Source organism: Oncorhynchus keta, chromosome 27 (assembly GCF_023373465.1).
Source record: "Oncorhynchus keta strain PuntledgeMale-10-30-2019 chromosome 27, Oket_V2, whole genome shotgun sequence".
NCBI classification, from domain to species: domain Eukaryota; kingdom Metazoa; phylum Chordata; class Actinopteri; order Salmoniformes; family Salmonidae; genus Oncorhynchus; species Oncorhynchus keta.
In genome coordinates, this window is record NC_068447.1 from 22,970,329 (window position 1) to 22,997,043 (window position 26,715).

Genomic DNA, 26,715 nt, shown 5'->3' on the forward strand with positions numbered 1-26,715 from the left:
CTGTGTCCTGTTACATTTACATTTACATTTAAGTCATTTAGCAGACACTCTTATCCAGAGCGACTTACAAATTGGTGCATTCACCTTATAACATCCAGTGGAACAGTCACTTTACAATAGTGCATCTAAATCTTAAGAGGGGGTGAGAAGGATTACTTATCCTATCCTAGGTATTCCTTAAAGAGGTGGGGTTTCAGGTGTCTCCGGAAGGTGGTGATTGACTCCGCTGTCCTGGCGTCGTGAGGGAGTTTGTTCCACCATTGGGGGGCCAGAGCAGCGAACAGTTTTGACTGGGCTGAGCGGGAACTGTACTTCCTCAGTGGTAGGGAGGCGAGCAGGCCAGAGGTGGATGAACGCAGTGCCCTTGTTTGGGTGTAGGGCCTGATCAGAGCCTGGAGGTACTGAGGTGCCGTTCCCCTCACAGCTCCGTAGGCAAGCACCATGGTCTTGTAGCGGATGCGAGCTTCAACTGGAAGCCAGTGGAGAGAGCGGAGGAGCGGGGTGACGTGGGAGAACTTGGGAAGGTTGAACACCAGACGGGCTGCGGCGTTCTGGATGAGTTGTAGGGGTTTAATGGCACAGACAGGGAGCCCAGCCAACAGCGAGTTGCAGTAATCCAGACGGGAGATGACAAGTGCCTGGATTAGGACCTGCACCGCTTCCTGTGTGAGGCAGGGTCTTACTCTGCGGATGTTGTAGAGCATGAACCTACAGGAACGGGCCACCGCCTTGATGTTAGTTGAGAACGACAGGGTGTTGTCCAGGATCACGCCAAGGTTCTTAGCGCTCTGGGAGGAGGACACAATGGAGTTGTCAACCGTGATGGCGAGATCATGGAACGGGCAGTCCTTCCCGGGAGGAAGAGCAGCTCCGTCTTGCCGAGGTTCAGCTTGAGGTGGTGATCCGTCATCCACACTGATATGTCTGCCAGACATGCAGAGATGCGATTCGCCACCTGGTCATCAGAAGGGGGAAAGGAGAAGATTAATTGTGTGTCGTCTGCATAGCAATGATAGGAGAGACCATGTGAGGTTATGACAGAGCCAAGTGACTTGGTGTATAGCGAGAATAGGAGAGGGCCTAGAACAGAGCCCTGGGGGACACCAGTGGTGAGAGCGCGTGGTGAGGAGACAGATTCTCGCCACGCCACCTGGTAGGAGCGACCTGTCAGGTAGGACGCAATCCAAGCGTGGGCCGCGCCGGAGATGCCCAACTCAGAGAGGGTGGAGAGGAGGATCTGATGGTTCACAGTATCGAAGGCAGCCGATAGGTCTAGAAGGATGAGAGCAGAGGAGAGAGAGTTAGCTTTAGCAGTGCGGAGCGCCTCCGTGATACAGAGAAGAGCAGTCTCAGTTGAATGACTAGTCTTGAAACCTGACTGATTAGGATCAAGAAGGTCATTCTGAGAGAGAGTGGGAGAGCTGGCCAAGGACGGCACGTTCAAGAGTTTTGGAGAGAAAAGAAAGAAGGGATACTGGTCTGTAGTTGTTGACATCGGAGGGATCGAGTGTAGGTTTTTTCAGAAGGGGTGCAACTCTCGCTCTCTTGAAGACGGAAGGGACGTGGCCAGCGGTCAGGGATGAGTTGATGAGCGAGGTGAGGTAAGGGAGAAGGTCTCCGGAAATGGTCTGGAGAAGAGAGGAGGGGATAGGGTCAAGCGGGCAGGTTGTTGGGCGGCCGGCCGTCACAAGACGCGAGATTTCATCTGGAGAGAGAGGGGAGAAAGAGGTCAGAGCACAGGGTAGGGCAGTGTGAGCAGAACCAGCGGTGTCGTTTGACTTAGCAAACGAGGATCGGATGTCGTCGACCTTCTTTTCAAAATGGTTGACGAAGTCATCTGCAGAGAGGGAGGAGGGGGGGGAGGGGGAGGAGGATTCAGGAGGGAGGAGAAGGTGGCAAAGAGCTTCCTAGGGTTAGAGGCAGATGCTTGGAATTTAGAGTGGTAGAAAGTGGCTTTAGCAGCAGAGACAGAGGAGGAAAATGTAGAGAGGAGGGAGTGAAAGGATGCCAGGTCCGCAGGGAGGCGAGTTTTCCTCCATTTCCGCTCGGCTGCCCGGAGCCCTGTTCTAACATAATATAAGACAAGAAAACACGAACAATGCACAGACATGAAACAGAAACAATGATGCCTGGGGAAGGAACCAAAGGGAGTGACATATAAAGGGCAGGTACTCAGGGAGGTGATGGAGTCCAGGTGAGTGTCATTAAGCGTGTACCGCTGGTGACAGGTGTGCGCCATAACGAGCAGCATGGTGACCTAGAAGCCAGCGAGGGAGCACACGTGACAGGCATAAGACACACCACTTGGAGTTTGGCAAGAAGCACCTAAAGAACTCTGACTATGAGAAACAAGATCAGGTGAAACTAACTCTTTGGCCTGAATATCAAGGGTCACATCTGGAGGAAACCTGACACCACCGCTACAGTGAAGCATGGTGGTGGCAGCATCATGCTGTGGGGATGTTTTTCAGTGGCAGGGACTGGGAGACTAGTCAGCATAGAAGGAAATATGAAACCTGCTCCAGAGCGCTCAGGACCTCAGACTTGGGCGAAGGTTCACCTTCCAAAAGGACAATGACCCTAAGCACACAGCCAAGACAACGCAGGTGTGGCTTCAGCACAAGTCTCTGAATGTCCTTGAGTGACCCAGCCAGAGCCTGGACTTGAACCTGATCTAACATCTCTGGAGTGACCTGAAAATAACTGTGCAGCGACGCTCCCCATCTAACCTGACAGAGTTTAAGAGGATCTGCAGAGAAGAATGGAAGAAACTTCCCAATTATAGGTGTTCCCAGCTTGTAGCGTCATACCCAAGTTCCAACAGCTAGGAGACAAACACTGTTGAGTGTTTTCAGACACCCAACCCTTTGAGTTTCACTTCAGGATATGCTATTACTGCTGTGAGAGAACATTACAACATAACATCACAGGCTTACGTTCTAAGGTTTCCACACACGCACACGCATACACACACACACACACACACACACACACACACACACACACACACACACACACACACACACACACACACACACACACACACACACACACACACACACACACACACACACACACACACACACACACACACACACACAGAACTGTTGTGGAAATGGTAGCAGGGTGTATGTTTGCATAGAGAGATCAAAGAACTCATGAACTGTCAGATGAAGAAAAACCTCAGTGTCGACATCCTGAGCTTATTTTTCATGTCATCTGTCCTTTCACTACTGGGTGATATCTATCAGTTCTTCCAGCTCCCACTCATCTTCCATATGACTGTAAACAGGAGTGGGGGGTTTAGGGCAGAAAACAGAGATCTTCAGAGAAGTGGGCTGTCTAGTTATCTGTGAGTCTTTAGCCTGAATGGAAATTAAGTTGAGTGGGTGATCTGGGTGGCTGTGGATATTTAACCTGTGAAGTTGAGTTGAGTGGGTGATCTTGGTGGCTGGGGGGATCTTTAACCTGTGAAGTTGAGTTGAGTGGATGATCTGGGTGATCTTTAACCTGTGAAGTTGAGTAGAGTGGATGATCTGGGTGGCTGGGGGATCTTTCACCTGTGAAGTTGAGTTGAGTGGGTGATCTGGGTCGCTGGGGATATTTAACCTGTGAAGTTGAGTTGAGTGGGTGACCTGGGTGGCTGGGGATCTTTCACCTGTAAAGTTGAGTTGAGTGTGTGATCTGGGTGGTTGGGGGCTCTTTAACCTGTGAAGTTGAGTTGAGTGGGTGATCTGGGTGGCTGGGGGATCTTTAACTTGTAAAGAAAATATGACACACATATGCCCACACATGCTGATAAGAAACAATATGCAGGGCATGGGAGGACAAGTCTTGGTGATTTCTACTGTGATACATTGCATGTGGCTACAAGTCCATCCCTACTTATCGAAAAGATAATCTGAATGTCCCTGTATGACTGTGTTTTGAAAGACTGTAAAACAGACCTGATATAGTGGGCCTAGAGCGAAGGAATCCCTAGTGTTAACAGGAAATTCTAACCAGTTGTACCAGCTCCAATGGCCTAGTTTAGACATCCTGTCATCTCTCAGTGTGCCAGTGTGTGAGTGACAGGCAGATAGAGAGAGACACAATGAAAGAGGTCAGGGGGAGTGTACTGTATGTTAGGCATGCACTGGGCAAAAAGGGTCCATTTCAACTGGGGAAACAAAGAAGTGAGAAGCTGTTCAGAAAATACCTAAAATACAATTCATGCAAAACTGAGTAGCTAATTTGAGATGTTTTATATATCTTAATAACTAGAAACAAGAAAGTTAGCTAATTTGGCCAGCACTGTAACTGGTAGCCTAGCAACAATAATCACTCTTTTCTTCTGTGGAGTTCCAAATGTCATTTTTGAATTTGGGCACCACAAATGAGTGTGTTGAACTCACAACTGGAGAAACAAAGAAGTGAGAAGCTGTTCAGAAAATACCTAAAATAAGTAATCTCAAAACTGAGTAGCTAATTTGAGATGTTTAATTTACCTTAATAACTAGAATCAAAAGAATTAGCTAATTTGGCCTGCAGCCAGTAGGGCTAACTAGCGAGGCATGACAGGGGGCAAAAGCTAACTGGTAGCCTAGCCAGCTAACAACAAAATTGCCTTCCTTTCAGGCAAAACATTTTTTTACCCCCCATCAAGCCTCAAGGTGACAGATAACGTTTTAAAACGTTTAGGTGTATTTTGTATTACTGGTTAGTATACGCTAGCTAACTAATTTAGCTAGCGTATACGAAATACACCTAAACATTTTAAGGAAGGCAATTTTGTTGTTAGCTGGCTAGGCTACCAGTTAGCTAACTAACTTAGCTAGCAACTTCGCTAGCTAGCTTGTTCTAGATAGTTTTCTCATCATGAATGAAGACGGTAGAGTAGCTACCTTATGTTATGATTACGTGAAATTATTAATGATTTATGCATTTACAGTTTGGAGTGGATCACAGTCTGACACTACCACCACGTTGGGTCTGGACTGTGAGGGACCACCACTGACATGATGACCCAATCTGCACCCATCTCATCCATTTTTATTTTCTGTTAAATATACTGAACTAAATGCAACATGTAGCTTTGGTCCCATGTTTCATGAGCTGAAATAAAATATCCTAGAAATGTTCATTACGAACAAAAAGCTTATTTCTCTCAAATGTTGTGCACAAATTTGTTTACATCCTTGTTAGTGAGCATTTATCCTTTGCCAAGGTAATCCATCCACTTGACACGTGTGGCATATCGAGAAGCTAATTAAACAGCATGATCATTACACAGGCGCACCTTGTGCTGGGAACAACAAAAGGTCACTCTAAAATGGGCAGTTTTGTCACAAAACACAATGCCAAAGATGTCTCAAGTTTTGAGGGAGCGTGCAATTGGAATGCTGACTGCAGGAATGTCCACCAGAGCTGTTGCCAGAGAATTGAGTGTTCATTTCTCTACCATAAGCCACCTGCAACCATGTGGACAGCTGATGAAACTGAGGAGTATTTCTGTCTTTAATTAGGCCCTTTTGTGGGGAAAAACGACCTGGCTCCCAGGTGGGTGGGCCTATGCCCAGTCGTGAAATCCCAAGATTAGGTAGGGCCTAATGAATTCATTTCAATTGACTATTTCCTTATATGAACTGTAACTCAGTAAAATCATTGAAACTATTGCATGTTGCGTTTATATTTTTGTTCAATATATATATTTTAAAAAACATAGCAAAGATAGGTCTAAATTTGCATCTTTACAGAAAACATATGTTGTGATAGGAACTCTGGACTTGCTGTGCTGCATTTTTTAAACAAATAGCAGAGATGTGCTTTGGAAATAGCAACTTGGATTAAATATGACGATGTTGGCCTTTGCGTGCCTTCTAACCTACTACTGAATATTATGCAAACATATGCTCAGATCTAACATACGAGGATGAATATTAAAAATTAAATATCATGTAAGGATATCTATTGAAATTATGCATTTAAAAAAATATGTATACATAAATTATCAGGTAATGACTAGAGATTATACATTTCTGAAAATATGTGGATTCGTTCATGCCTAAGTATAAAGGCTTAGATATGCCAGCATGTTGACACATACCTTTCCAGAGTTTGAATATTCTATAAATATGTAAACGGGTGCAATGCGCATCAGTTGCGTGTCTTGAATGTATCTCAGCCCAGATACAGTTGAAGTCTGAAGTTTACATACACTTCAGCCAAATACATTTAAACTCAGTTTTTCACAATTCCTGACATTTAATCCTCGTAAAAATTCTCAATTTTAGATCAGCTAGGATCCCCACTATATTTTAAGAATGTGAAATGTCAGATAGTAGAGAGAATGATTTATTTCAGCTTTTAGTTATTTCATCACAATCCCAGTGGGTCAGAAGTTTACATACACTCAATTAGTATTTGGTAGCATTGCCTTTAAATACACTGCTCAAAAAAATAAAGGGAATACTTAAACAACACAATGTAACTCCAAGTCAATCACACTTCTGTGAAATCAAAATGTCCACTTTGGTAGCAACACTGATTGACAATAAATTTCACATGCTGTTGTGCAAATGAAATAGACAACAGGTGGAAATTATAGGCAATTAGCAAGACACCCCCAATAAAGGAGTGGTTCTGCAGGTGGTGACCACAGACCACTTCTCAGTTCCTAAGCTTCCTGGCTGATGTTTTGGTCACTTTTGAATGCTGGCGGTGCTTTCACTCTAGTGGTAGCATGAGACGAAGTCTACAACCCACACAAGTGGCTCAGGTAGTGCAGCTCATCCAGGATGGCACATCAATGCAAGCTGTGGCAAGAAGGTTTGCTGTGTCTGTCAGTGTAGTGTCCAGAGCATGGAGGCGCTACCAGGAGACAGGCCAGTACATCAGGAGAGGTGGAGGAGGCCGTAGGAGGGCAACAACCCAGCAGCAGGACCGCTACCTCCGCCTTTTTGCAAGGAGGAGCACTGCCAGAGCCCTGCAAAATGACCTCCAGCAGGCCACAAATGTGCATGTGTCTGCTCAAACGGTCAGAAACAGACTCCATGAGGGGGGTATGAGGGCCCGACGTCCACAGGTGGGGGTTGTATTTACAGCCCAACACCGTGCAGGACGTTTGGCATTTGCCAGAGAACACAAAGATTGGCAAATTCGCCACTGGCGCCCTATGCTCTTCACAGATGAAAGCAGGTTCACACTGAGCACATGTGACAGACGTGACAGTCTGGAGACGCAGTGGAGAACGTTCTGCTGCTTGCAACATCCTCCAGCATGACCGGTTTGATGGTGGGTCAGTAATGGTGTGGGGTGGCATTTGGGGGGCCGCACAGCCCTCCATGTGCTCGCCAGAGGTAGCCTGACTGCCATTAGGTACCAAGATGAGATCCTCAGACCCCTTGTGAGACCATATGCTGGTGCGGTTGGCCCTGGGTTCCTCCTAATGCAAGACAATGCTAGACCTCATGTGGCTGGAGTGTGTCAGCAGTTCCTGCAAGAGGAAGGCATTGATGCTATGGACTGGCCCGCCCGTTCCCCAGACCTGAATCCAATTGAGCACATCTGGGACATCATGTCTCGCTCCATCCACCAACGCCACGTTGCACCACAGACTGTCCAGGAGTTGGCGGATGCTTTAGTCCAGGTCTGGGAGGAGATCCCTCAGGAGACCATCCGCCACCTCATCAGGAGCATGCCCAGGCGTTGTAGGGAGGTCATACAGGCACGTGGAGGCCACACACACTACTAAGCCTCATTTTGACTTGTTTTAAGGACATTACATCAAAGTTGGATCAGCCTGTAGTGTGGTTTTCCACTTTAATTTTGAGTGACTCCAAATTCAGACCTCCATGGTTTGATCAATTTGATTTCCATTGATAATTTTTGTGTGATTTTGTTGTCAGCACATTCAACTATGTAAAGAAAAAAGTATTTAATAAGAATATTTCATTCATTCAGATCTAGGATGTGTTATTTTAGTGTTCCCTTTATTTTTTTGAACAGTGTACATCCACAGGTACACCTCCAATTGACTCAAATTATGTCAATTAGCCTATCAGTAGCTTCTAAAGCCGTGACATAATTTTCTGGAATTTTCCAAGCTGTTTAGAGGCACAGTCAACTTAGTGTATGTAAACTTCTGATCCATTGGAATTGTGATACAGTGAATTATAAATGAAATAATCTGTCTGTGAACAATTGTTGGAAAAATGACTTGTGTCATGCACAAACCGACTTGCCAAAACGATAGTTTGTTAACAAGAAATGTGTAGAGTGGTTGAAAAACGAGTTTTAATGACTCCAACCTAAGTGTATGCAAACTTCTGACTTCAACTGTATTTACCTGGATTGATATGGTAGTTAGATTTGAGGTACTGATTGTATGCATGTAGAAACTGTCCCATTACGGAGAATATCTCCAATAGCTCCATATGAAATTAGCAACATGCGTATCTGGAGCGTGTCTACTCCTTATATCTGATAAAATGTCAGATATACGGGAAATATATAGATAAAGTTACACCGATATTGAGTATTTTCTCCCAGTTACCGTGGTAACTAAACACACTCACTCATGATTCATCCTGGTTGAAAGGCAGAACAGGGCTTCCTTAAAACACACAGGGGTATTCCACATAACTTCCTTCTTACAACTGGTTAATGAAGGTTGCGCAACAAGTCCAGGCCCTGCTGTATGTACTCATGTAATTCAATGTGATTAGATATCATATCTGCAAAAATATTTTGAATGAGAGGACCTTTGAATTTAACAAGGAAAGGCAGCAATGTTGTACACACACATAAACAGACAAACACAGATGCACAAACACAGGCAAAAGAGAGCTGAACAGGACCAAGGTGTACAAAACTCAATTATTTTATTAAACTTCTATTTTATGTAATCTGTATATATAAAAAGTTCTAAAGCCATTGGCCCGAGACTAGAACAGTGAGGCTGGCGTTTGTTTCTGATCACATTTACATTAGTCTTCATTATTCGCCAGTGGCCAGAATAGTACAAACAGACAAGAACAAAAAGAGACGTAAACTAAAGAAACAAAATAAACACATACGGAAGAGTAGAGGAAACGACTGCACAATGCAATGTTGTGTAGACGGTCCGTCAGACTAGTAGAGAGAAGAAGACTGGAGGTCCTTGGGAGACGGAATAAATAACAGAGGAAGCTGCTTTGCTTACAGTCGATTGGCCATGCTGGCCAACCCCGTGCTCCATTTAGCCGTGATTGGACACGGGGATCCGAGGGAGTGGTGTAGAGAGGGTGATGGACCAGTGATACTGTGGAACCATGAGTGCACACCAAAGGGTGTGTGTGCACATGCATTGCCCTGTTTGAATGTACAGTTGAAGTCGGAAGTTTACATACACCTTACCCAAGTACATTTAAACTCAGTTTTTCACAACTCCTGACATTTAATCAGAATAAAAATTCCCTGCCTTTGATCAGTTAGGATCCCCACTGTATTTTAAGAATGTGAAATGTCAGAATAATAGTAGAGAGAATGATTTATTTCAGCTTCTATTTATTTCATCACATTCTCAGTGGGTCAGAAGTTTACATACACTCAATTAGTATTTGGTAGCATTGCCTTTAAATTGCTTAACTTGGGTCAAACATTTAGGGTAGCCTTCCTCAAGCTTGCCACAATAAGTTGGGAGAATTTTGGCCCATTCCTCCTGACAGAGCTGGTGTAACTGAGTCAGTTTTCTAGGCCTCCTTGCTCAGAACACAAGCCTTTTCAGTTCTGCCCACAAATTTTCTATAGGATTGAGGTCAGGGCTTTGTGATGGCCACTCCAATACCTTGACTTTGTTGTGGCAAAATGGCTTAAGGACAACTTTGGAAGTATGCTTGGGGTCATTGTCCATTTGGAAGACCCATTTGCAAGCAAGCTGTAACTTCCTGACTGATGTCTTGAGATGTTGCTTCAATATATCCACATGATTTTCCCACCTCATGATGCCATCTATTTTGTGAAGTGCACCAGTCCCTCCTGCAGCAAAGCACCCCCACAACATGATGCTGCCACCTCCCGTGCTTCACGGTTGGGATGGTGTTCTTCGGCTTGCAAGCACCCCCCTTTATCCTCCAAACATAATGGTCATTATGGCCAAACAGTTCTATTTTTGTTTCATCAGACCAGAGGACATTTCTCCAAAAAGTACGATCTTTGTCCCCATGTGCAGTTGCAAACTGTAGTCTGGCTTTTGTTGTGACGTTTTAGAGCAGAGGCTTATTCCTTGCTTGAGCGGCCTCTCAGGTTAATGTCAATATAGGACTTGTTTTACAGTGGATATAGATACTTTTGTATCTGTTTCCTCCAGCATTTTCACAAGGTCATTTGCTGTTGTTCTGGGATTGATTTGCACTTTTCGCACCAAAGTACGTTCATCTCCAGGAGACAGAACTCGTCTCCTTCTTGAGCGGTATGACGGCTGCATGGTCCCATGGTGTTTATACTTGCGTACTATTGTTTGTACAGTTGAATGTGGTATCTTCAGGCGTTTGGACATTTCTCCCAAGGATGAACCAGACTTGTGGAGTTCTACCATTTTTTTGGCTGATTTCTTTTGATTTTCCCATGATGTCAAGCAAAGAGGCACTGAGTTTGAAGGTAGGCCTTGAAATACATCCACAGATACACCTCCAATTGACACTTATGATGTCAATTTGCCTATCAGAAGCCATGACATAATTTTCTGTAATTTTCCAAGCTGTTTAAAGGCACAGTCAACTTAGTGTATGTAAACTTCTGACCCACTGGAATTGTGATACAGTGAGTTATAAGTGAAATAATCTGTCTGTAAACAATTGTTGGTAAAATGACTTGTGTCATGCACACAGTATATGTCCTAACCGACTTGCCAAAATGATAGTTTTTAACAAGACGTGTGGAGTGGTTGAAAAACTAGTTTTAATGACTCCAACCTAAGTGTATGTAAACTTCCAACTTCAACTGTATATATGCATGTGTGTGTGTGTGTGTGTGCGTGTGTGTATATCTGTGTGATGCGACCTTCTGCAGCCTATGTTCTTCAGTCGCTGGTAAACACTCATATCAGAATCATGATTCTGGGAATATCATTTTTTCTTAATACCTGTTTCAATTCTCTTAGATACATATTTTACATCTCAGATTAAATACCACTGTGTGTGCCAACAACGTGTGTGTGTGTTGGAAAGAGAGTGTTGCATGTGCTTTCCAATAGGTATTACTGGCATATTGTTCTGTGTGCTGGGTGCTAGGCTCTCCAAGGCCACAGGGTAGATCAAAACCCACAGATCTGAAACCAATACCCTATCAATACCTGGGGAGGCCAGCAAAGACATGTGTGTGTGTTGGGCATATCTGTGTGAGTGTGCATATGTGTGTGAGTGCTCAGTCGCTGTCGCTGGTGTCGCTGCTGGGGTCTCCCTGGACCTTGTTGCGATGCTGCATGGCGCGGTGGTAGGCCACCTGCACTGACTTGCGGATGTTGGACTTCCTTCCCTCCAGCATCTTCTCCTTGTCCAGCTCCCGGTCCACCCCGAGAGGAACCAGCTTAGAACGCGGCAGCCACTGCCTTCAGACACACACACAGAGACAGAGACACACACAGAGACAGAGACACACACAGAGACACACACAGAGACAGAGACAGACACACACACAGACACACACACAGAGACAGAGACACACACAGAGACAGAGACACACACAGAGACACACACAGACACAGAGACAGACACAGAGACACACACAGACACACACACAGAGACAGGACACAGAGACAGACACAGAGAGACACACAGAGACAGACAGACACAGAGACAGACACAGACACAGAGACACACACAGACACAGACGACAGAGACAGACACAGAGACAGACACAGAGAGACACACACAGAGACAGAGACAGGACACAGAGACAGACACAGAGAGACACACAGAGACAGACAGACACAGAGACAGACACAGACACAGAGACACACACAGAGACAGACACAGAGACAGACACAGAGAGACACACACAGAGACAGAGACAGACACACACACACAGAGACACACACAGAGACAGGACACAGAGACAGACACAGAGAGACACACACACACACAGGGTTAGAAACACTTTCTCACAGGTAATTATTATCCACCCACAGTGCAGCACTGACTGCTGTGAGTTGTTTTATGTGTTGTGACCTAAAACAAAGTGTCTTTTCTCTCTCTTTGTTCTCTCTCAAAGCGTCCTCTTCAATCACTCCTGACCCACTTCTGCTAGCGGGAGATGGATTTTTTTGTTGTTGCCTTCTTGCATTTCTACGTAAAAACCCCCATCCTTTGCTCTTGTACTACATGCAGACAGCCTTTTGAAATGATTTAATGCTGCTGAGCTGCACATTGTTGACTACAGAATTAAGTTTGCTGCTACACTCTGATTCTGGGTTCTCCGCTGCCTCCACGGGGATATAGAAGGAGAAGCCTTCAAAACAACACTTCTCCACTAGTGTGAGAGAGGGATAGAGGTTCACATGGGAAAGAGAGAAGGGGGATAATGAGTGAGAACAAAGACAGAGAGAAGAGAGAGAGGGAGGAAAGAAGAGAGCTGGGGAAGAGAGAACGAGGGGCAGAGAAAGACAAACACAGAGGACTGAGAGAGAGACAGACAGTGTACTGACCAGGTTCTCTTGTTGTCGAAAAAGAGTACCAGGAAGAGGTGTTCCCGGGCCTCTTGGGTCATCTGCTCCCCCAGCTTCAGGACTTCCAGAGGGGGCACGGGGATAGGAACCCCTCTGTGGAATACCCCCTCACTGGGCATTTTAGGATCTATGATCTACAGGGGGAGGGGAAGGGTTAGAGGGAGGGTAAAGGACAAGTAAATGCAATAGTTTAAAGTTTTATGGTATTGGTTGGTATGAGATACTAGCAACTTGTGGCCGAATGGAAATTTCAATCGTAGTTTATCCTAATGTGTGTGTATGTGTGTACATCCATGTGTGTGTGTCCAATCCATGGCTGGATTACCAAAGCAGGGTATGAAGGGTAGCCTCTACACTTGGCCCACACCAGGTCCAGAGCATCAAGGGAAGAGTAGTCATCTGATGGCGTCCTACAACCTGATCGGCCCCGGCCCCACCCTACTGAGAGAAACACCCAATACATCACAATCACACACATACAGTGTGTTCGGAAACTATCCAGACCCCCTGACCTTTCCCACATTTAGTTACATTAGCCTTATTCAAAAATCTACACACAATACCCCATTATGACAAATCGAAAACAGGTTTAGACATTTTTGCTAATTTATACCAAAATAAAACTGAAATACCTTATTTACATAAGTATTCAGACCCTTTGCTATGAGACTGGAAATGTAACTCAGGTTCATCCTGTTTCCATTGATTCATCGTTGAGATTTATACAACTTGATCATTTGGAAAGGCACACACCTGTCTATATAAGGTCCCACAGTTGACAGTGCACGGCAGAGCAAAAAACAAGCCAAGAGGTTGAAGGAATTGTCCTTAGAGCTCTGAGACAGGATTGTGTCGAAGGAACAGATCTGGGGAAGGGTATCAAAACATTTCTGCAGCATTGAAGGTCCCCAAGAACACAGTGGTCTCCATCATTCTTAAATGGAAGAAGTTTGGAACCACCAAGACTCTTCCTAGAGTTGGTCGCCCGGCCAAACTGAGCTATCGGGAGAGAAGGGCCTTGGTCAGGGAGGTGACAAAGAACCCGATGGTCACTCTGACAGAGCTCAGTTCCTCTGAGGAGATTGGAGAAACGTTCAGAAGGACAACCATCTCTGCAGCACTCCACCAGTCCTCCCTTTATGGTAGAGTGGCCAGACGGAAGTCACTCCTCAGTAAAAGACACATGCCAGCCCACTTGGAGTTTGCCAAAAGGCACCTAAAGAACTCTCAAACCATGAGAAACAAGATTCTCTGGTTTGATGAAACTAAGATTGAACTATTTGGCCTGAATGCCAAGCATCACTTCTGGAGGAAACCTGACATCATCCCTATGGTGAAGCATGGTGGTGGCAGCATCATGCTGTCCCAAAGTGCTCAGGAACTCAGAATGGAGCGAAGGTTCACTTTCCAACAGGAGATGACCCTAAGCACACAGCCAAGGCAACGCAGGAGTGGCTTCGGGACAAGTCTCTGAATGTCCTTGAAAGGCCCAGCCAAAGCCCGGACTTGAACCTGATCTAACATCTCTGGAGAGACCTGAAAATAGCTGTGCAGCGACACTCCACATCCAACCTGACAGAGTGAGAGAATCTGCAGAGAAGAATGGGAGAAACCCCCCAAATACAGGTGTGCCAAGATTGCAGCAAAGTACTGAGTAAAGGGTCTGAATACTTATACAAATGTGATAGTTCAGTTTTCAATTCCTGTTTTTGCTTTGTCATTATGGGTTATTGTGTGTAGCTTGATGAGGGGAAAAAACTATTTACAATTTTAGAATAAGACCTAACAAAATGTGGAAAAAGTCAGGGGATCTGAATACTTTCCAAAGGCACTGTGTATATCTCCTAAATACACACACTTTGGGAAAACGAGAGGTAGAGGTGGCACGATAGATGAGATTGACGAAGACAGATAAGTGCATGCATGCCTATGCATGTATGTGTGGCACTCACAGTGTGAGACACTGCGTGACCCTCCCACAGAGTAGGAGTCGTTCTCTGTCCCTGATGTCTCCTCACTGCTGTCCTCCTGGAAGGCTGAACGAGAGAACGACTGCTTCCCCCGGCCCTGCTTAGACGGAGTGGTACTGCGAGAGAGAGAAAGAGGGCGAGAGACAGAAAGACGAAAAGAGAGTCATTCATTCATCCTAAACCAAATGTGTGCATCATAGACAGTGCAGTTGTGTTTGACTATGTGGCTGTGTGTAAATACCACAGTGTGTGTCTATAATTACCTGGTTCTGTCAGAGGCAGCACTACTGCTGCTGCTGCTGGTGGATTCAGAGTCAGAGCTGGATCGAGGAAGGCTCCTCTCGTTCCTGTACACCCGAAAACTCTCAGTCACCGGCTGGTTGGCCCCGCCAAAACCGTTAGTGGGCAGGCCTAGGAGATACCGTCATAACCGTTACAGTTACTAGACTGACCTTAGAGAGTCGTAACTGTTAAAAGATTAGAGTAATAACAATGTTGTTACAGACCTAGTGTGATTGTGTATGTGATTGGTTTGATTGTGTGTGTGTGTCTTACTCGGGAGGAGGTTGTCGATATCACTGTCGCTCTCGGAGCTGGAGCTGCTGTGGGGTCTCTTCCTCTGCCGAGGGGGAGACAAGAGGGCCAGCTGAGGGGGACCTATTGGACTGGGGCTCACCCCTGCTCCTCCGTGTCCCGCGTCTCTGTTCTTAGGGGGACGGCCCGGCCTCTTGGGGGGTCCGGCCATTTTGGGGTTCTTCTTGGAGAAGAGGACAGAGGTACGACGTCCAACCTCTGGAGCTAGAGCAGAGGACGATGCACTTAAATCTGCAGAGAGAGAGAGGAGGAGGGAGAAGCAGGGAGACAGAGACTGAAAATGTTATTTCATAAATCTAACATAATGAGAGTTACACATGATAAGTATGGCTAGGCCTATGTGAGATCAATTTGTAAATTAATTCTGGAGCGTGTACACTGAGCTTAGTTTAGATATCCCCTCAGTCTCACCCTTGCCACTGATCTCCTGACTGCTGCTCTCTTCCCCCTCGTCGTGGCGTCCCGTGGATGAGGGGTGATGGGGGAGGGATGGTCCCCTGTCCCCCCCGCCCCCTGAGTCCCTGCCCCCCATGCCCGAGCCTCCCTCTCTCTGGTGGGCAAGTTTCCTCTTGATGACCGTCATTTCTTTCCTCAGGGCTTTGGCACGCCGCGACCGACCAATGCTGTGCTTCCCTGAGCTGACCTCATCAAAGCGCGCCTGAAGGAAACACAGCTGCTCCTCCAATGGCAGCCTCCGCCGGTTCTCTGGTAAGAGCAGGTCTAAGGGACAGAGAGAAATTTAACAACTACAGAATCCCACACGGCTATACAGCAACATAATAACTTAAGTGGAAGAGTACAACTGTAAGAAGAAGAAGGCGGGAGTAGAACATTGTGATAATACAGGACTCTAAGACACTCACCATCCTCATTGGAAGAGAGCGGCCTGTCTCCGTCTCCGTCCCTCTCTCGTTCCTGGTCCCGGTCCCTCTCTCGTTCCTGGTCCCTGTCCCTCTCTCTGTCACGTTGGCTGTCCGGGCTGGGCTCTCGAGGGAGGTGCATACCTGTGTCATAGTCCAAGCCGATTCGCTCTGCCTGTCTGCGGGCAGTCCTGATCACAGCCCCACCCATCTCCCGGAGGCGCAGAGCAGCGCGGTAGAACACTGTGTCCTTGGCGTTGTATTTGAGGCAATTGTTGACGATGAGGCCGAAGTCTGCCTCAAAAGCTTCAAAGCTGAGGTAGCGGTGAGCCTCTAGTAGGTTCCACATGGTCTGGAAGTCCATGGGCCTCTCGATGTGGTCCAGGTAGTCTGGCACCTGAGGAGAGAGGTTAGGGGTTAAACACCACCAGCCACAGTATGTGTGAGATAACACAAAGGGGTGTCAGAGTGTGTGTGAGTTACCTCGGCCAGGGGGACAGGCTCAGTGAAGAAGTTGCTGGTGTCTCTGTCCTGTAGCTGTTCCAGTGTGTTCCTCAGCAGGACCAGGAAGGGAGTCAGCTGCATCTCTAGCGCCATCTGCTGCACCTTGATCTGAACACACAGACAGATCAACATGTGTAAGCACACCTGCTCACTGTGCAAACTGCCAGATGTCAAGTGTGTGTTCATGTGCCAATATACAAAAGTGTGCATGAAGTAAGGATGTGAGGAGTGTGTGTGTGTCTCACCGTCTCTCTCTTGAGTTTCTCTCTCTTGCGGATGAGCTCCACCAGTAGTCTGGCTCTCTCCAGGTCATGTCTTAGTCTCTGCCATGCTTTCAGCTGCTCCTTCAGAGCCAAGTTATTCTCCTCACTGTCCCTCTGGGGCCCCAACACACACACATACACAAACGTTAGATTGGCAATATAACACACACAAAGACACACACACAAAATAAACGCACACCATCTGGTTAGTTTGGCAGAGTTACACACCAGTAAGCCTACATAGTTAAATCAGGACGCAGCACCACACCCACTACATCACAGCAGAATCAAACAAAGCAATCGCCTGAGACAATGCAACCTTAGCATTTACATAAACAGAGCACACACTCCCTCTTTCCTTCTGTCTCTGAAAAGCCGGCACACTTCATTCCAAACACATGCAGAATTTCTAGTAGTATTCTCCCTACCGCTGTGATAACAACACCAGACAGAGACTGTGTGGTGGTTACCGTGGTAACCTGCGACTGTGGCGCCTGCGGCTGTGGCTGTAGCTGCTCCGTGTTGCGCTGTGACTGCAGGTGGGTCTGGAGCCGGCGCAGCAGAGGGACACCATTTCGGCTCTGCCTCTTCAGGGTCCAGTAACTGTGCAGTCGCTGCATAAACTGGCTCTTCCTGGGCACTGTCAGGTTACTGGTGATCTTACTGAGCCTGGGGAGGAACATATAGGGAAGATGGTAGGACTGAAGAGACTGGGAGAGTATGTGAGGTCTGAATCTGTATGCCTTTGTCTGCAGTGAGTATGTGTCAGTAAGTACCTGTGTGGGGGTATACAGGGCACAGACACCACGGGCGCAGCGTTCCTCTTCTCAGCCAGTATCTTCCTGGCTCTCTTCATCTTCAGTCTGGACTTGGCCTTGGCCCTCTTTGCCCGCTCTGAGCTCCAGCCCTTGGTGTCGTCATCGTGACCTATACTGGGCTCATCATCCTCTTCCAGCTCGCCTTCACTGTGGGAGGAGCCCATGCTAGCCCCTCCCACCCCTCCGAGTGGGCGTGCTAAGCCGGGCGGGGTGTGGATGTCGCAGTAGGCGGTCTTGCGGACGCTAAATGAGGTGCCATTGGCGCCGGTCTCCCTGACGGGCTCCATCTTCATGTAGAGGCCGGCCTGCTGGGCACAGGTCACGTGGAAGGCTGTATAGCAGTTGGCCTTGTGACACTGAATGCAGGCCCCTGAGCCGCGCTGCTTGCAGATGTAGCAGGTGAGCTTCCAGCGCGCCGGGGGGATGTGCTCGATGCTGTCAATGGGCTCCAGGAAGACTGTGTTGGCAAAACACACCTGGGGAGAGATAAGGAGAGGGATGAGGAGATTCACATTCATTGCAACAGGACTGTCAACAGGACAGACTAGAGACATGCACAGCATCAAAACTTTTTGTCAATACATTCAAGCACAGCATACACACACACCCCTACCCTCACACACTCCTACCCTCACACACACCCCCCTACCCTCACACACCCCTACCCTCACACACACCCCCTACCCTCACACACACACCCCTACCCTCACACACTCCTACCCTCACCCACTCCTACCCTCACACACACCCCCTACCCTCACACCCCCTACCCTCACACACCCCCTACCCTCACACACCCCTACCCTCACACACCCCTACCCTCACACACACCCCCCTACCCTCACACACTCCTACCCTCACACACTCCTACCCTCACACACACCCCCTACCCTCACACACCCCTACCCTCACACCCCCTACCCTCACACACACACCCCTACCCTCACACACACACCCCTACCCTCACACACTCCTACCCTCACCCACTCCTACCCTCACACACACCCCCTACCCTCACACCCCCTACCCTCACACACTCCTACCCTCACACACCCCCTACCCTCACACACTCCTACCCTCACACACACCCCCTACCCTCACACACACCCCCTACCCTCACACACTCCTACCCTCACACACCCCCTACCCTCACACACTCCTACCCTCACACACACCCCCTACCCTCACACACCCCTACCCTCACACACACCCCCTACCCTCACACTCCTACCCTCACACACACCCCCTACCCTCACACACTCCTACCCTCACACACACCCTCCTACCCTCACACACACCCCCCTACCCTCACACACACCCCTACCCTCACACACACACCCCCCTACCCTCACACACACACTCATACCCTCCCACACACACACTCATACCCTCCCACACACACACCTACCCTCACACACACACCTACCCTCACACACACACCTACCCTCACACACACACACACACTCCTACCCTCACACACACACACACTCCTACCCTCACACACACCCCTACCCTCACACACACACCTCCCTACCCTCACACACTCCTACCCTCACACACACACACCCCTACCCTCACCTCCCCCTACCCGCACACACTCCTACCCTCACACACACCCCTACCCTCACACACACTCCTACCCTCACACACTCCTACCCTCACACACACACCCCCTACCCTCACACACTCCTACCCTCACACACACACCCCTACCCTCACCCACCCCTACCCACACACACCCCTACCCAGACCCCTACCCTCACACCCACACCCCTACCCTCACACACACACACACACACACACTCATACCCTCCCACACACACACTCATACCCTCCCACACACACACACCTACCCTCCCACACACACACCTACCCTCTCACACACACACACACACCTACCCTCTCACACCTACCCCCTCACACACACACACCCCTACCCTCACCCCCCTACCCTCACACACTCCTACCCTCACACACTCCTACCCTCACACACACCTACCCTCACACACACACCCACCCCTACCCACACACACCTACCCACACACACACACACCCCTACACACACACACACCCCTACACCTATCCACACACACCTACACACACACACACACACACACACACACACCCCTACCCTCACACCCCTACCCCTACCCACACCCCTACCCTCACACACACACACACACACACACCCTACCCACACACACACCCCTACCCTCACACCCACACCCCTACCCTCACACACACACACTCATACCCTCCCACACACACACTCATACCCTCCCACACACACACCTACCCTCCCACACACACACCTACCCTCTCACACGTACCCCCTCACACACACACACCCCTACCCTCACCCCCCCTACCCTCACACACTCCTACCCTCACACACACCCCTACCCTCACACACACCTACCCTCACACACACCTACCCTCACACACACCTACCCTCACACACACCTACCCTCACACACACCTACCCTCACACACACCCCTACCCACACACACACCCCTACCCTCACACACACCCCTACCCACACACACACCCCTACCCTCACACCCCTACCCTCACACACACACACACTCATACCCTCCCACACACACACCTACCCTCCCACACACACACCTACCCTCCCACACACCCACCTACCCTCCCACACACCCACCTACCCTCTCACACCTACCCCCTCACACACACACACCTACCCTCTCACACACACACCCACACACTCTTACACTCACGCACACACACACTTCTACCTTCACACACACACTCACCTCGGGGATCCAGAGGGCACACACCACGTGGGCCCAGCGTGCATCATCTGTCTGTTTAAAGGCCCCACCCTTGTTGGGGCAGAGGGCACAGTCGACGGCGCGGCTGGGGGACTGGAGGCAGCGGCGACACAGCCACTGGCCCTCAGGGATGTAGGGCACGCCGTAACACTCCTGGTGCACGGCCAGGTTACACATGTCACAGAACAGGATCACGTTGCTGTTCTGACACTCGCCGTCGTTACAGATGCAGCAGACGGCGTCCTCGTCGATCAGGGCGCTGGGGTCCGTCTGAGCGAGGAGGGGAAAGGTGGAGTAGAAAATGGACAAGAGGGTAAGTAAAGGGATAACATACTCACACAGCTAACGCCATTTTACATCCTACTGCTCACTCAATACAGTACACCACACACCCAACAGAAAAACAGAAAAAAAGCTGGAATGACACAAAATCTGTCACTGAGAGAGAGAGAGAGAGAGAGAGAGAGAGAGAGAGAGAGAGAGAGAGAGAGAGAGAGAGAGAGAGAGAGAGAGAGAGAGAGAGAGAGAGAGAGAGAGAGAGAGAGAGAGAGAGAGAGAGAGAGAGAGAGAGAGAGAGAGAGAGAGAGAGAGAGAGAGAGAGAGAGAGAGAGAGAGAGAGAGAGAGAGAGAGAGAGAGAGAGAGAGAGAGAGAGAGAGAGAGAGAGAGAGAGAGAGAGAGAGAGAGAGAGAGAGAGAGAGAGAGAGAGAGAGAGAGAGAGAGAGAGAGAGAGAGAGAGAGAGAGAGAGAGAGAGAGAGAGAGAGAGAGAGAGAGAGAGAGAGAGAGAGAGAGAGAGAGAGAGAGAGAGAGAGAGAGAGACCTTGTTGTGGCTCTCGAAGTAGGACTCCTTCTCCAGCCGGTCCATGAGATACTCAAACACCTCCTGAGGGATGGGCGTCACCCCGTCACTACGCCGCTTGTCATTCATGATGTCCAGCCAGATATAGTCCTCCTCATCAATGTCATATTCCACCTCTTCATCCAACTCCTCCACCGACTTATCTATGTACCTGAGGGAGAGGAAAGTGTGGGAAGAGAGCAGAGAGGAATGGAATGACAGAGTATGGATATTTAGACTTTCAATAACATCAGCTGGGGCAGGGTACTGTGACTGACTATAACATGATCATATATGCCATTTAGCAGACACTTTTATCCAAAGAGACTTAGTCATGCATTGTTTGCGTATGGGTCTCAGGGATTGAACCCACTATCCTGGTGTTGCAAGAGCCATGCTCTACCAACTAAACTACAGAGGACTGACTGACCTGTAGTAGAATGATGGTTGTGTGGTACTATGACTGACCTGTAGTAGAATGGTTGTGTGGTACTATGCCTGACCTGTAGTAGAATGATGGTTGTGTGGTACTATGACTGACCTGTAGTAGAATGATGGTTGTGTGGTACTATGACTGACCTGTAGTAGAATGATGGTTGTGTGGTACTATGACTGACCTGTAGTAGAATGATGGTTGTGTGGTACTATGACTGACCTGTAGTAGAATGATGGTTGTGTGGTACTATGACTGACCTGTAGTAGGATGATGGTTGTGTGGTACTATGACTGACCTGTAGTAGAATGATGGTTGTGTGGTACTATGACTGACCTGTAGTAGAATGATGGTTGTGTGGTACTATGACTGACCTGTCGTAGAATGATGGTTGTGTTGTACTATGACTGACCTGTAGTAGAATGGTTGTGTGGTACTATGACTGACCTGTAGTAGGATGATGGTTGTGTGGTACTATGACTGACCTGTAGTAGAATGATGGTTGTGTGGTACTATGACTGACCTGTAGTAAGTAGAATGATGGTTGTGTGGTACTATGACTGACCTGTAGTAGAATGATGGTTGTGTGGTACTATGACTGACCTGTAGTAGAATGAGGGTCGTGCGGTACTGTGACTGACCTGTAGTGGAATGAGGGTCGTGCGGTACTGTGACTGACCTGTAGTAGAATGAGGGTCGTGCGGTACTGTGACTGACCTGTAGTAGGATGAGGGTTGTGCGGTACTGTGACTGACCTGTAGTAGGATGAGGGCCGTGCAGTACTGTGACTGACCTGTAATAAGATGACTGTCGTGTGGGTGCGTCGGGCCTCTCCTGGTCAAGCTCTCTGTACACCACCTCAGGCAGCTTGACTGCTGGGCCAGAGGAAGCGCTGTGGTGGTGTGACGATCCCTCCTTCTTCTTCTCTTTACTCTTGTGCTTCCCGGACTTGGGTGTGGCCTTCCCCCCGTTAGCAGCAGGGGTGTCTGGCCTGTCCTTGCCCCCCACCTCACTCCCTCCTCCCCCGCTGTCGCCCCCATTACACAACCCTCCCCCACCTCCGCCCGAGGATGGAGGGTCCTCGGCCCCACTGTCATCCTCCGATACCACGTCAATGTTCTCAAAAATGCTGATGCGGTGGATGTGTCCATGGATCTCCAGCTCCACCATGCGCTGGGCCTGGGCATAGGTCATCGTCTCCCTGCCTGGGGAGTGGGAGTGCTCTGACTGATTAGGACTCCCAGGGGTGTTCCCTGCCTGCCCTGGCCCACCTCCCTTTCCCAGCCCTCCCTCCCCGTCCCCGGTCCCCACCAGGGACATGCGAGGGGGGCGCCCCTTCCTCTTCTTCTGGGGCATGCCCTGTGCAGGCGTGGGGTTGTCATGGTCGTAATGGTAGAGGTGGTACTCAATGCCGCTGTAGCTCTTGTAGACCTTGCGACAGGTCTCCACTGGGCACTCGTAAGGGGGCTTGGTGGCTCGGAGGTTGTGGCAGAAAGTCTTCACGTCAAAGTCCAGCCCCATTGTGCCGATGGCCACTGCTGGGACAGGAGCTGTTCAAGCTTACATCTAAGACAGAGAGGGGAGGGGGAGGGTTTTGGCATCTCTCACGCCAACATTATTGAAACACATACATGCAGATGGGTATTATGTCAAAATAAAAGTCTGTCTATGTTGAAAACATCACAGTTGTGTCCATTTCCTTTAGCCCTTTGGAATCCTAAAAGCTATTCCATGTTGTCTTGCTGATTTCAGGGAAACAAACCCCTGCAAACAGCAGGCACGTGGCTGGATAGCTGTCAACTTTACCATGGCAACGACAGGTGCGTTTGACAATTTTTCGTGCTAGCTAAATTAATGCAAATTAAATTTGACTTGCAATACTGTTTACTTACTGTTACAAGTAAAAATGTTTTCGAATAAAAGATTGATTAAAATCTTAAACTGAAGACACAAAAAGCTAGCTAGATAGCCAGTAACCGGATCGATTTAACAGCCGAGATAAGTTACACGTTTGGAATGTTGGATTACAAATAACAGATAAATTCAAAGGTTGATTCTACCAGGTGCTTCATATAAATCATAAAGTAGACTTCTAAACACCTGCCGATAGCCTCCACTGTCATTGAATAAACATATTCACCAGAAGTACCAGATAAAACTGGCAAGCTAATCAATGTATAAGATAATAAATCATATGAATGACTCTTTGACTCTTGATCGATCGAATGTTTAGCCCCTGTATTCATTTGGATAGCGTAATCTTATGTTATTCTATTCACGTGCTCAAAGATCCAAGGAAATGTGTAGCAATTTACTATAGCTTGCAAATGAAACCAGAAAGCTATATCCACTAGATTGCAACTAATTGTTGCTAGTTGGCAGAAAAATGATACATTTGTATCTATAGAAGCCTGAGAAACATTGTAACCATTCTTACAGGTGACAGACAACCCGAGGTAATACAATGTAACTGCTCAAATGATATATCAGCTTGATACAATGTTTCCCTCCACAATGTTTAGACCTCACCCTGATCAACCAAGCCACTACAAAATAACACCCTGTGTTACCTGATTGCAACCTATTAATGTAACTAAAGCAAAACCATTTCCTTAGTCATCAATGTGGTTCTAGGGGAATTACATTTACTAACAGGGAAAGATAAATATATCATAATTATGATAATGTAGCACTCAGAATCCTGGGTCTTATCTCGCTACCTTCATAGGATAAGAAACTATTCGAAAAGCAAATTGTAACATACATCAAAGCAGAAATACATTGAGTTTAAAAAAAATCATAAAACACCTTACAAATGTAAGCCTATTTCTCTCGAGACACCACGAATACATAGTCAATGTAGCACTGAATTAATAAACACTTACTACTCAGGGCTCCTCAAGCTTGCGTGCTGCAAAATCTCTCACTCCAGCTCGGTAAATGGGACGATTGCAGATCGATGTATTAATCATATAAAATACTATATTATCACAAGAAATGTGGGGTAAATGGTTTACACGACAACACAATATCCTAGTAATTTCATTGTGATAGGAACTCCAGCGAACAAAAGGGGCAGCCACTGCTGTACGGCATAGGCGCGTGTGGGCACTTTCGTCAAATACAAAATTATTTGTTTTATGGTGTATTTGTCGAAATAAGGCCCTGATTTCGATGTGTACCATTCTTTGGTGTTTGAGGAAGGTGTACTTTTGAAACCAATGGAAACCTAGGGAAGTGGCGTCACGTTTTCACCGTTAAATGTAATTTGTTTCCTTTTGTTGTTATTTTTCTGTGTGGCGAATCTAACTATCAGTTTCACACCTTTTTATATACATCTGGATAAATATGCAATATAAAGAATGGAATGTCCAAAGACGAAAAACATACGGATAAAATACGCTGCATTCGATTTTATGAAAACTTCTAAGATCATTGTTTTTTCTTTTTGTTACTTGCGAATCTGCCAATGTGGAAACGTAAATCACATATGGAGGGTTTCCGCCATAAATTTGAATATGAAAACGACAGATGAGTTACATGTGCACGGTAGGTTTGAAATGGATTATTTGATCAGTATGCACACCTTTTCATATAGCCTGGCAAAGGAAGACAAAATATATATAGTTCTACAGTCAAATGTAGATGTTCATTGTTCACTATAGGCTATGTCTGTTTATTATAGGCTTAATGCAAAGAATCTATTGTGATTACATTAATTTCACATTTATACAGTAGTAATGTAGGCCAAAATGTAATTTTATCATGATGCTAATACAAATAAAAGATGGCAGACTATCAAAAAGTGGAGGTGGGTGGAATCTTCATTGGAGGTCAATTTGAACAGACACATTTCTGGAGGAAAGATAATTAGGCCTTGAAATATACTGATGTCTTGTATTTATTTTCATGGTGTGGTTTTCATATAAGCTCATGGGCTTCCAACCACACCTGCAAACTGTTTCTTTTTTTGTAATATTCGTTGTTGTTTTTTTACATCTGTATTGTTGTCTATCACTTTTCTTTGGTGCAAATAAAATAAAATATATAAGGCAACATGTATATTATTGGTCCCATATTACATGAGCTGAAATAAAATATCCCAGAACTTTTCCATATGCACAAAAAGCGTATTTCTCTCAAATGTTGTGCACCTTGTCCTGGGGACAATAAAAGGCCACTAAAATGTGCAGTTTTGTCACACAACACAATGCCACAGATGCCTCAAGTCGAGGGAGCATGAAATTGGCATGTTGACTGCAGGAATGTCCACCAGAACTGTTTACAGAGAATTGAATGTTAATTTCTCTACCATAAGCCGCCTCCAACATCATTTTAGAGAATTTGTCAGTATGTGCAACCGGCCTCACAACATCAGACCACGTGTAACCACACCAGCCCAGGACCTCCACATCCCGCTTCTTCACCTGTGGGATCGTCTGAGACCGGACACCCGGACTTAACTCTCGACCTGCTCCACTTCAGCCCATCGATGTTAATGGGGGCCTGTTCGGCCCTCCTTTTCCTATAGTACACAATCAGTTCCTTTGTCTTGCTTATATTGAGAGAGAGGTTGTTGTCCTGGCACCACACTGCCAGGTCTCTGACCTCCTCCCTATAGACTGTCTCATCGTTGTCGGTGATAAGACCTACCACTGCTGTGTCGTCAGCAAACGTAATGATGGTGTTGGAGTTGTGCTTGGCCACACAGTCATGGGATAAACAGGGAGTACAGGAGGGGACTAAGCATGCACCCCTGAGGGGCCCCAGTGTTGAAGATCAGCGTGACAGATGTGTTGTTGCCTACCCTTACCACATGGGGGCGTCCCATCAGGAAGTCTGGGATCCAGTTGCAGAGGGAGGCGTTTAGACCCAGGATTCTTAGCTTTGTGATGAGCTTTGTGGGCACTATGGTGTTGAACCCTGAGCTGTAGTCAATGAACAGCATTCTCACA

The 26,715-nt window shown here is 47.4% G+C and overlaps 1 protein-coding gene across 3 annotated transcripts; it reads right to left on the bottom strand.

Moving 5' to 3' along the window:
- Nucleotides 1-8,844: 8,844 nt before the first annotated feature.
- On the bottom strand, nt 8,845-24,969 carry brpf1 (bromodomain and PHD finger containing, 1). Of its 3 annotated transcripts, none has more exons than XM_035738154.2 (16): nt 24,646-24,969; nt 22,554-23,326; nt 21,310-21,499; nt 20,473-20,760; nt 17,650-18,167; nt 17,344-17,542; nt 16,856-16,987; nt 16,590-16,718; nt 16,110-16,503; nt 15,658-15,966; nt 15,208-15,477; nt 14,916-15,063; nt 14,635-14,768; nt 13,008-13,123; nt 12,662-12,816; nt 8,845-11,566 (listed from the first exon to the last, which is right to left on the bottom strand). In XM_035738154.2, exons 2-16 carry the CDS (start codon nt 23,279-23,281, stop codon nt 11,383-11,385), a joined length of 3,894 nt encoding a protein of 1,297 aa, XP_035594047.1. In that variant the 5' UTR covers nt 23,282-23,326; nt 24,646-24,969; the 3' UTR covers nt 8,845-11,382. The 3 variants fall into 3 exon arrangements, with proteins under 3 accessions (XP_035594047.1, XP_035594046.1, XP_035594044.1); XM_035738153.2 differs by having other exon boundaries at nt 13,008-13,120; nt 17,302-17,542; XM_035738151.2 differs by having other exon boundaries at nt 17,302-17,542.
- Between the last annotated feature and the right edge of the window lie 1,746 nt (nt 24,970-26,715).

Excerpts from the sequence above, each read along its gene's own strand:
- brpf1 (XM_035738151.2), bottom strand. The coding sequence starts at position 23,281 with ATGGGGCTGGACTTTGACGTGAAGACTTTCTGCCACAACCTCCGAGCC. Across the intron at positions 16,988-17,301 it reads CTGGTGTTGTTATCACAGCG|AGGGACAGTGAGGAGAATAA; the intron begins GTAGGGAGAATA and ends TTGGGGCCCCAG. Across the intron at positions 12,817-13,007 it reads ACCCTTCATACCCTGCTTTG|ATCATAGATCCTAAAATGCC; the intron begins GTAATCCAGCCA and ends CTCCCCCTGTAG.